The 12,225-nt window shown below is 44.5% G+C and overlaps 1 protein-coding gene across 1 annotated transcript in view; it reads right to left on the bottom strand.

The window, feature by feature from the left end:
* The window catches only part of CFAP61 (cilia and flagella associated protein 61), a 91,982-nt gene that overhangs the window by 40,468 nt on the left and 39,289 nt on the right, over nucleotides 1-12,225 (bottom strand). Inside the window, exons 17-18 of the mRNA XM_058834905.1 lie at nucleotides 10,245-10,372; nucleotides 244-342 (exon numbers count right to left, since the gene is read on the bottom strand). Of these exons, the coding sequence (XP_058690888.1) occupies nucleotides 244-342; nucleotides 10,245-10,372 (227 nt within the window). The remainder of the gene's footprint in view (nucleotides 1-243; nucleotides 343-10,244; nucleotides 10,373-12,225) is intronic.

Raw genomic sequence — 12,225 nt, forward strand, 5'->3', positions numbered from 1 at the left:
GAGCCCAGGTACTGTCCAGGTGTAACACAGGGGATTGCTGTCCTGAAGTCACTGCTTTGGCGCTGTTTCCCTACTCAGAATTCTGTCTGTCTCCTCCTGTAGGTGAGAGCACCCAGGATAGACAGACTGCAGTATTCCGGGGCTCTCTACGGATGTATCTAAAATTTAGGACAAGTTCACAAGAATTACAAAGTGTGATGTTTTCTGCAGGAGCTACGGAAGTGTTTAGATGTGAAGTCAAACCTGTTAATTAAAAATCTTCTATACTTGGAGCTCTGTGGGTCTTTTCCTGGAAGGCCATGAATGGAAATCAAGGTCAGGTTGTTGAACTTCAGACGTGGCCTGTGGGAAGAAAAACAAACAGCCCCAGTTGGAAAAAATTTGGAGGGCATGTCAGTGGAATGGCATAGCTCAGAATTCCATGTTCAGAAGGATACAGAGAGCAATTCCTTTACACAGGGACAGAGTGTTTCACTCTGCTCAGGTGCAGGTGTCTCTGGATACAAAGAGAAGAACAATTTCCACCACAGTTTCAGTGATGCCGGGGCGAGGAGGGGGACAAGACTGACAGGATGTTGAACTAAATGTGATCTGACATTTGAAAACAAATAAATATTATGAGTGATTAAGCCTTCTAATCTTCAAGGCTTTCTCTAAGTTAAGGATGGACCGATGCAAATGGTACAAAGGAATCAGAATGTTTTTTATCAACCAATGTTAATTTGTTATTCATACATTTAAAAAATATATTCAAACAAAGTTAAAGGTCATACTTAAACCAAGGAATTTCAAGGTTATGGCTGCCCCTCTCAAAATGCATATTAATAGTTTAATTCTGGATTATGGATTATCTGTGGTAAATCTCCATGCATACTCAAGCCAAGCACAAAGTAATAAATAACCTTAATGTAACAGAGTGCATATATTTATACAGATTATGGGCCTGATTCTCATTTAAATTAAGGTCACTCTGCAGAGGTGGATGTAAATAGAATTTGCTTTTCATTTATGGCCACCTTATGCTGCCTGAGTGATACAAAATGGTCTTTAATGTAAATGAGAGTGAGCCTGATCCAGGAAGCTGAAAGCAGAGTGTACGAGTGATGCCATCTGCACACCGGGAGCGCCACGCATGGGGTGTGAACAACAACTACAGGAACCTCACACACCCACAGAGCACAGCTCCCTGGCACTCCTTTACCTGGGATAAATGACAAACATCCTACACGTCCTCCCATCCTCATAGCAAGGAGATTGCCTTGCAGGGTGGAGCTGAAGTCATCTGTACACACTGCATGGCCTCTGGCCAACAGGTGCTGGAATCCAGGGGCTACAGTAACATCATGTTTAAATATTACTGTTTAGGATGGAAACCTTGTGAGCCAGCATCACAAACACGGCAGAATCCAAGTTCTAGGCACCATGAATGTGCCTCTTTTGCATGAGTGCACGATGATGCACTTTATTGATCTGGTCACATGCCATTTTCCCCTGCAGATGCTCTAGCTCTATTGAGTCCACACGCAGGCATCCAGGATTTCCCCAGTCATATGGTATTTGTTCCCTTCTTCCCCACTGAGCAGCAGGCTTCAATCAGACCTTGCAGTCAGTACCATTTACTGACGAATGACTTACTTCTACCTCAGCGCTCCCACGGCATCCCCATATGCCCCAGACATTAATTCACGTTTCCCACTCATCAAAATGTGGATTAGCATCTCCTTGGCTGCAAGGAGACGAAACCAGTCGTACCTTTGCTTTTCCCTTCAGCCAGAGGAGCAGCAAGGCCTGGAGCAGGGGGGCTGGCATTCCCAGGGCAGGGCTGGTGCCCAGGCACAGCTCCCGGCACAGCGCCGTGGCCACGCGCGGTGCCACAGCTCAGGCAGGGTTTGAGCACAGGCTGCCGGGATTTGTGCAAATTATCGGAATCTTTACCTAAGTAACAAATGCTGTGTGTTGTGTTACAAAGGCCTGGCTCCAGAAGCGTGGCTGGCACGCGTAACCGCGGGATTTAAAATGCATTTACACGCACAGAGTCGCTCCAGAGGGGAGCTGAGGCTCCTGCTGGCACCAGCACAGCCACCACGGGGAGACAGGTGGGGGATTCTGAGCTTTATTATTTCTAGGTTAACAAAAGGATGGCTCATTTACTACAGCTTTTGACTCCTTGCTGGTGCCGAAAAGCTCTTGACTGAAGAAGCACCAAGGTCCTGGGATGAGGGCAGTGCTGTCAGGACAGGGGCTGACTCAGATGCTGCTGATAAATACAAAAATGCCCGACATGAAACAGGGCAAAGTGGAGTTTGGCAAACGGGAGGTTCCCGCTTGGTGAAAAAAGTCCTCAAGTTAAGAGCCTGAAGCAGTGCTAAACAAGTGCACCTGCATTTTAGAAGCAAATAATTCCAGCAGGGATTCACGTTGCTGTGGATACAGAGGGAAGAACAGCTCAAAGATACTGGTAAAGCAGGGAGGGATTAGAGTATCTAGGGAAATAAGTAAAAGGTGTTGGGTTTCAGTGCACAGCTCTAGAGGATGGCTACAAAAAGAGTCTCAACACCCTTGTCCTCAAAATAAAACAGGGTTACCAATTTACTGAGCATAATCAAAAGGACACAGAAAAGTTTTAGTCCAGTTTTCACATATATCCTGGTGGTTGTGAATCTGTTAAAGTATTCCTTGCTCATTTTGCTGGATGTTTTTGCCTGATTTCTTGCTACCTTTTTTTTTCCTTTCCTTCTGTGTGTGGCGTAATGATGGAGGCTTAGAGATGGTGGAAAATTGCCTGAACAAATAATTTAATTAATTGCTTTCATTAAACTACTCATTATCACAAGTCAAATCACTTTTGATACAAAAAAAAGTGCAGTGAAGTAGTCTCCATGAACCTGAGCATTTCAATTTATTTCAATTTATTTGCATTTCTTTGCATTTTTATTTTTTGTTTGCAAATCTTACATTTAAGATTATTTTCCCAGTCATCAATAAAAACTATAATAAAGGAGTGACAGAAGATGATGCTTTATCTGCCTCCTAAAATTGCTAACTATATGAACTGTTCTCTTGTGTACATAATCTTTAAACAATAATATCTGAAATTATAACCTATCCAAAAGTAAAGTCTTAGTGACACTGGATCCTCAGCCTCACTACAGCAAAGCCCTTATAAAAATGGCTGCTTAAGATCATTCTGAAAATGGTAAAAAAAAAACAAGAAATCTGATTTCAGCCCTAAATGCTGAAAAGTAGGATGTGATAGTCTTGCATTAACACAACTTTTAAATCAGAAAAATCTCTGTCCTGAAACAAAGGAGGAACACTGAGATTTTTGTGGGGAGGAAGGAGCCCAGAAGCAGAGATGATGATCAAAGAGTCCCAACAGGCTCTAACCTGTGTTCAAGGCACAGGAACTCGCGTGTCCAGGTGTCACTCTTGTACAAGGCAGATGGAGACAAGTTCTCCTTTCCACTGAAAATGTAACAATTTATCCATTTTAAGGAATCATTTCAAGAAAACAGCAGTCAGGACACAACTTGCAGAGGAGACTTCTCCAAGAGGAAAAGGTATTCCAAGAGATTTCCCAGCTCCACACCAAGCTGCAGCTAGAAATGCCCAGCTTCACAAAGGCTGCCCATTTGAGTAACTAGAAAGAAACCATGCTCACCCAAGCTGTCCCTCCAGGATAAATGTGCTGCTCAGCACCACAGCCGGGCTCAGATCTCCTTTCCAAGAAGCAATGTCGCTCCCATGCTGTCTCTCCACCCAATTCCTTCCCCAGCCCCAGCTCCTTCCTTTCCCTCTGCTGCCTGTGCCTCCCCAGACAGCCGTCCCTGGCTGCAGCAGCAGCACAAGGGTTTGTTGTTCATATCAACACCTACCAGAAGCACCTCTTCTCCAGAACCTTCTCTGAGGGCATCAATTACAGCCCCCAGAGCAGGATGCCAGATTCACTGCTGACCAACAGATGTCCATCTCCAAGTTATCCCTCTCCAATTACCAGTAAACAGAGATTAGCCAGTTCTCCCTTGGATCAACCTTAGGAAAAAGTGTTAAGATTGTGAATGAATTTGCTCAACAAAGGAAGGGATAACAGCACAGTGTTTACTGGGACACTTGTCAATGCAGGGCTCAAGGAGGGGCTTTCCACACAGCCTGCTCCACCACAACTCTTCCTCTCTCAGCAAAATATTTCATCATGCTCCAGTTGCTTCCTTCTGCTATTAAAATAACAAGGTCTCTTTTAAAACTTCTATTTTGATAAAACAGTGCTTAGTGAGGTTTTTTTTATTGGTTTGTTTTGGTTTTGTTTTTTTGTTTTGTTTTGGGTTGGTTTTTTGTTTTTGTTTTTTGTTTTCAGAAACTTCCTGCCAGGTTTATTGATAATTTTATCAGATGCTGTCATCCTAAGAAGAGCAACCTCTAAGCCCAGGCCACTGTCACCATTTTTAACATCTTAGCAAGAATCCATTAAGGAGCTAAAGAACATTTCCTTCACCCTTTGGCTAACACCCTTGAAGGATGCTGGGAGTGCTTCTCTCTCCTCCACTGGTAGCTGGGTCTCTCACCGAACTTTGAACTTGATGGTTCACTATTTAGTAACAATTACATCAGTGAGTTTTCAACAGTATTCTCATACTCAGTCCAAACACAGCTGCTAGAAAGAAAATTAACTCAATCCCAGCCAAACCCAGGGCAATCCTGCTCAGAAGCTGTTCCTCTCCAGTTAAATTTGGATTATCCTTCTAGGTTATATGAACTACTCTTCTCACTCTTCCCCCTTCAAGTGATTTCCTTCTCTGTGGTTATTTTACTGTGCTTATATTGCTTGTCTCTCATCCTCTGTGCTGATCCACTTCCTAGAAATGTAATTAAACACACCAGCAACTCTGACTCTGTTGCTTTCCAATTCCTTTACTAATGCCTAGCTTTTTGGGTGGCTTTACATCAGTCTACAATCTTGATTTCTCACTGAACATTGCCAAACATGTCTTGTTCCAGTTTCTTCTTTTGAACTCCCATCCACCTTAAAACTCATTGCTCTGAAACACCTCAGCCCCCTCCTATGGCTGCCACCATTTTTGTCCCTTCCAGTCACCTCTCACTTCCCAGCAACTGATTTTGCTTACAAAAACTAGTGCATCCACTCAAGATCTGTGGCATTCTCAAATCTAGGTTACTAAAATCAACATAGCAAGGTTCCTACAGTATGAATTGTTCTGTAACTGGGCAAGGAAATCTAAAGAGCTTTTTTCCTTGCCCACTCACAGAGCTAAATCAGACCCATCCATATCCTTCCACAGCTACAGCACTCACAAGGGCACTCCTGCCATCCCAAATCTAAGTTAGCTTTGAGTCTAATCAAAGCACCATCCAACCACTGCTTCAGTGAGAGCACTTCCTTCCTGAAATTCCAATTTCCATTCCACAAGTGCTCCAGCATTTCATTTTCTTCAAAAACGACAATTATTTTTCTAGACAGAAAATGAGGGATATCTGATGATGGCCTTGGTACTTACAGCCTCTTGCTGTTTAATGACCTTGCAAATTCCAAATCACAGCTGAGAGACATCAACACCATTTTCCACAAATAAAGGTACTATAAACTGGACAGTAAAACTAAAGTGTGGTAGAAACTTCACTGCTTTGCCCACTGCTGTGTGAGTGCCTCAGTGAGTAACACACAGTGCAGACACCAGCTTGTTAATAGGACATTTTCAATATTATTGGCCAATTATCCATGTTTAAAGCTAAGGTGGTGGGGGTTTATGGCTGTATACTAGACTTCAATTTTCCAAACTATTACAGAGGAGAAAAGTATTCTGCCTTCATGATGTAGCCTGGTACAAATCTGGCAATGCTGCCTTCAGAGTGGGTACCCTTGAAATGTTCCCAGATGCCACCAGGCAGACCGCCCTTAAACCAGGCAGGTTTGAGCTTTAACCACATGTGCTCATCCTACCAGCAGGAGAACACAAAACTCATCAAAGTTACACGTTCTGAGGCATCCCCCCAGTGCCAGGTCCTCACAATGTAAGTCCTGGCAGCCCAGGAAGAACAGGGACACAGCTGGCAGAGGAGTCAGCTGGGCCAAAACTACTGATGCCAAACATCCATCCTTCAACTAGCGACCTCCACACGTCAGTACCCTGACTCTGACCCTCAGCATACACACACACACACACACAAACAGGAATCAAATCCACGCTAATCACTAGTGGGAAGGATCACAGCTTAGCCACACAAGTCATTTTTTCTCCACTGCAGCAGCCTGCTCAGTCTGCTGTGCTTCCAAGCCGACCCTCAGGCGGCCTGAGACTGCTCTGGAGGGCTCAGCACTGCACCTCTGGGAACAAACTTCAAACCACGCTAAATATGAACACAAGAGGAAGGGGTGACATCTCCTCCATGGCTTTAGCAGAGAGCTGGAGACTTGGAATGCTGCTGTGTCTGCTCTGAAGTGCATCCAGCAGGGGTAGCAGGTTACAGGCTCAGAGCTGTGCATGTCCTGCTGAGTCACCAGGAGGGGATGACGGATGCAGCCCAGCATTCTATAAAACCCCTCGTGACTCATTCTGCTTCTGAGCAGGCTTTCTATGAGAAAACAACTATTTCCAAGATCAGCTTTAACACTCACCAAGAAGTTAGGAGTATTCAAGCATTTCAAGAGAAAATCTACAAATACCTACAAATTTCAAGTGTGAAAGAACAGTTTGGGTTCAGAGAAGTGTTTGCATATGTTCAAAGGGAAAGTATTTCAAGTTGAAATAATCTTCTTTTGAACTGCAGAGAGTCTCAAAAGCAAGACTGTAACTATGAAATAAGCCCATATTGATGCTAATTGAGTCTCATTTTCTGGCAGAGGCTGTTGGAAGGCTGATCCTGACCCACAGCCTCTCCCCTGTTTACATCTGGTATCAGTCACTGCCAGCCTTCATTGTGATGCCGATCTCTGTCACAGCCTGAGCTGCGCTCACCGGAGGCGATGGAAGGCAGCAGTGAGCGAGGGACACGGTGACACCGAGCACACGGCCCGGGCTCGCCTGGCTCTGCAGGGATGGCACAGGGAAGCACACGTGTGTCAGCTCATGTGGCACAGACAGATAGGACACAACAATGGCCATCCCTAACCCATTCATTGCGTGTTAGCTCTGTCATCAGCAAGTAAGCACTAACTATTTAATTAGTCAACTAATTAGTGACAGGCAACGTGGAAGGCTTCAGATGTTCCCAGACAAATGCAAAGATAAAAAGCCTAATTAAGCAGCAAGCATTACACTAACTAGAGCCAAACAGGCCAGATGTGCAGGATATTGTGTGCCCCGGTGCTGGCAGATAAAGGGCTCGACAGGAACCCTGTTCAAACCCTGCACCTCGGAGCTGATCCTGGCTAGTCCGAGCTCCCCGTGGGAGACACCGTCCTGCAGCCAACAATGCAGGCTTACTGTGCTGGATTCCAATCCTACTTGGAGAAAAAAATTCACAGCTCTGACAAAAATGTACTTTAATCCATCTGGTTCTTAAATGCAATCATTATTTTAATGCGCCCACAGGGAGAAGGAAATAGATTTCATAACAGTTTCATGTGCAATATTGTGATTTTAGGCACCATTCATTTATGGCTATCTCATGTAGCATGTTATGTCTATTCCAGCATCCTCAGAGAACAAGTCATTGTTTACATCAGGGCTTGGATTAAGGAGGTTTTCAAAACCACGGATTGAAAACGGTTTTCCCTATAATCGAAGACAATAGTGATTTCCACAGCTATATGCAAAGAAGTAAATAAAAGCCAATGGGTTCCTTGCACTGGAACCAGTGACAGGACACTGCTGGTAGCAAGCTCCAAGATCCTTAAACCCAACTTCCATCCCTGCTGCCTGGGTTTGCATTCTGCTCCAGGAACCAGCCCCTGGGATTAACTGGAAACTGGGGTTTGTAATCCTGTGTCCTTCTGGTCTAACCCTGCTGCCCTGCCCATCCCTTTGAAACCAACAAAGGAATGAAGAAAAAACAAACCCAAACCAACCAACCAAATAAGAACCCACCCACTGTCACCCCTGCACCCCCAGAGCCACTGTCACACTCCCAGCTGGCCAGGCACCAGGCTCTGCCCCTGCAGCAGCCACCCGGCCCTCCGCTAGAGAAACCAAAAAACCCCTGTGCATCCTGGGGAAAAGCAGCTCTGCAGCTGAAAACGTGTACCTTGACACATGAAAAACCTCTGTGCATCCTGGGGAAAAGCAGCTCTGCAGCTGAAAACGTGTACCTTGACACATGAAAAACCCCTGTGCATCCTGGGGAACAGCAGCTCTGCAGCTGAAAACGTGTACCTTGACACATGAAAAACCCCTGTGCATCCTGGGGAACAGCAGCTCTGCAGCTGAAAACGTGTACCTTGACACATGAAAAACCCCTGTGCATCCTGGGGAACAGCAGCTCTGCAGCTGAAAACCTGTACCTGCAGACCCTGCCCGAGCAGCATGGAGAGGGCTAGAGCTCCTTTGGGGTTTGGTGGGTGAGCAGCGGTGCCACGGCAGCTCCGGGATGCGCTGCCCACCCACAGCACTCACTGCCAGGTCATTTCTCTGCTTAAGGAAACATGTGTCTCTTCGGGCTCAAAGAAGTTGAAAACACTTGCAAGATCCAGTTCAAATAATTGTCACATCGGTAAGTGAATTACATTTGTGTGTTTCCATGGTGACTGGTAATGTAAAATAATTAAGTATGAAGAATAACGATGAGAAAATTACTTCCTCTTTTTAAGGATTAGGGCTCACAAATTGATTCAATCCAGCTATTTTTAGTGCATGTAACCTTTACAGGGAATATTAGAAAATTATGAGTAAATTAAACTAAATTGTTTTAAAAGGCCTTCACATTGATCAGAAGGCTATTTGCTGCTGATGTGAAAATTAAAAACTAATCTTTCCCAAATTTATACCTCTATTAATATAAATTCTGTGACACTGCACTAAGTGCTGCCTGCTGGCTCGGTGGGTCTCTGAGCAGCACCCCATGTCTGAGGCTGGTGCCAGGACAGGCTCAAGGAGGACATTTCCTCCAGCAGCTCTGCCAGAGTTTGGTTCAAAGTCAAGCCCTGCAGAGGCTCGGCCGAGGGAGCTCCGAGGGCAGCTCACTCCAGACAGACTCAGCTGGCACACCTGGAGCACAAACACGCTTCTGCTTCCCCACAGGGATTTAGAATGAAATAGCAGCAACCAACAGCACGGGGTGAGCAGCAAGAAATGGCTTAGAAGCTCTAAAGGACAGGTTTGACTGAATTTGGGGTGGAACTGAAAGCCTAAAGGGTGCTGAGAAGAGGAAGATGAGAGGAAACTATTTACTCTGATATTTACTCTGGGATGCTTTACGGGAAGTCAAGAACTAAGAGAAGGGCAAGAAGCAGAAATTTTCTTCTGCACTGCTCCAGCAATACAACATCTATAATGCACTTCAACTTATTCCTCTCCTGATGTATTGAAAATATCATTTGTGATGTTATCAATGGTTGTTGTAGAAATACAAACTCCTGGCTTAACTGAGACAAGAAAAAAAGGTGGAATTTTCCATTCTCCACCCCCCCTAAAAGCACCAGACTCTCTCAGTTCTTGTTGCACCTTGTAAGAATCATGTTCAGCTTTTGAATTTTATATTCATTTCTGCAAAGTCTTTCATGACATTTCTAGTAAGTGTGATAAAACTGCATCAAGGGAACTGCACTCTGACAGTCTGACTCCCCAGTAAGCCCCTGGGGAGTAACAGAGTGAGACATCAGGGAGAGCACCTTGTCCTCGTGCTGGGAAGGCTGTTCCACAGCAGAGCTCATCCACAGCTTTCCCTGCCCTACACTCAGGGAAGGGGGGATTCAGAGAGGTTTGGGAACCCACCAGGGACGACTGGATTTAGAGGTGATCACTGCTGGGGAACACACACCAAGGGCCACTGACTCCACCTCTCCCCACATGACTGTGCTTGAAGAACCATGGCCAAAGCGTCTTTAGGTGTTTTCAATTCTCACTTTCAGTGTGCCTTCACCTTAAGGATCCACGTGCAGCTGGGAGCTGCTTGGAATCCTGTGAGTCCCAGGATGCACCCAGGATGCCAGCACCCATCCCTCCATCTGCAGGTACTCAGGTATTTAACACATTGAGACAGACCCAGGGAACGCTTTAAATGCAAGAAACAGCCCCCTTCATACAAGAGGGAACATGTTCTTTTCAGCAAAGGAAATAAAATTAAAAACTTACCAAAAAACCAGCGTTTCCAGAAAAGAGATTCCAACATCAGATGCACCAACCACCACAATTCTACTGTTGATACACACTTTTGATTCCAGAACCAGTTTTCGATTTGTGTGGTTCAAAGAATATTTCAGCTGTAAGACACAGAAATACATTAAAAACAATAGTCAAAGCCTGTTAGGAACCAAAATCTCAGTGATGCATTACCTTGCATTCACACAAAACTTCTTATGGTCACTGACATGACTAATACCATTTTTCTGTGCATGGCACCAGGTAAGTTGTACTAAAATATGTGGAATATGTGCACATTTAATAGGTCACAGAAAATGACAAGAGCTGAATGGTCTGGCTTCTCCAGAGCAAGATGCTCTAGAATCCTTGCAGGAGAAGACCAAACACTGCCTCTGCTATCACTCACTGCCATTTATCAAACACCTCAAGAACTTGTATTTACATACTGCTAAGGCCATTTTTATACCTCCTACAGCAATCTTTACTCTTGCTGGTTTATTTATGGAAATGGTTTTACTTGCAGATTAATTAGGAACATCTATTTCAAGTGGTTTTGTGTGTTTAATTGAAAACTCCCTTTCCAAAAGTTATCCATCTCTTTCCTAAAATACAGAGCAGCTACCTGGAAAGCCAGGCTGCCACATGAGTAAAGCAGTACCTCAATGCCACTGGGACCAGCAGTCCAGCCACAAATCTTACTGCTACATTGGGAATTACTAATTTCAGCTTCCACACCACTTCCTGCACATTCCAACTAGGGGAATAAACTCCATGGTTTTTCTTTCCATTTTTTTTTTCCCCAAACTCCATTTGTTTTTTTTCAATGTGTCTCTAGGTCTCACTACCTAACAGAGATTGTCAAAACAAATATGCAGCTAAGAGACAAGACATATTACTGCACTTGACAGGTTTTTTTTTTTCACCTTAACTATATTTAGCTTTCAAATTTCTGATGAAATTTGAAAAGGAAATACTTTCCATCTCTTTGCATTTTTCCTACTGCTCAGGGTTGCCTACGTTCCCATTTCACAGAATGGGTAACCGAAGGTTCATAAATGCCCTGGGAAGACCAATACAAAATGGAGCTGCTTCTGTTATTTGTCAGACACTTGTATAAATTCCTGCTGTGGCACTTTGGAAGGAAGCAATCTAAGGCTTCTAACAGGTTTTCCTCCACTACAAATAGGAGACAGCACTAATAAAATTAAGTCCTCTAAACTCCTTCTATGGAAGTAGAGTAGAAATATATTCTCTATATATCAGCTGACAGAGTAACTCAACAGATGAAGAGTGAGTACTTACTTTGAAAGCTGTGGGTAATTACATGGGCTTTCTCAATAAGTACATGGCACATTGAGATCCCCAAGAGATCTTTTATGCCATGTCTTTGCAGTGGTGGAGCTCCACAGCTGAGGCTTCAGCACAGCCCCACCACACTGTGGAACTGCAGTACCAGAGTGCTGTCCTGTCCCTTAAGGAAGCATTACAGATCAATTCCCTGCCCAATGGTGCAACTGCACAGCAAGTCATTCAGAATGAGGAAAAATTCAATCTCACCTTTGGCCAGGCAACATTATTTTTTACTGCCAGATAAATGTTCTTTGAGCTGCAGTTCACCACAGTGCAACAATGACATCCAGTGGTGAGCCACATTCATCTCAGGGGCTGGACTGCCCTGGGAAAATTCCAGAAGATATCTCAAAAAGTCTGCCAGCCCAGGGTGGGTGCTTGACAGAGGTCAAGCCCACGGGGAAGAATGCCTGGGTGAGGGACAGAACCACCCACCCTGCTGCTCCAAACCAGGGTTACACAGGACAAAGCCAAGTCCCTGCAGAGAACCTCCAGAATCCCATTCAAGCCCAGTGCTCTGGAAAGGGTTGAACACCCCTTACACAAGGATCTGCCAGCAAAAAGAGTTTTAATCATAAATTAAATCATACAGACTATAACACTTCCACATTTCAGAAACTGA

Source organism: Poecile atricapillus, chromosome 3, assembly GCF_030490865.1.
Source record: "Poecile atricapillus isolate bPoeAtr1 chromosome 3, bPoeAtr1.hap1, whole genome shotgun sequence".
Taxonomy (NCBI): Eukaryota; Metazoa; Chordata; class Aves; order Passeriformes; family Paridae; genus Poecile; species Poecile atricapillus.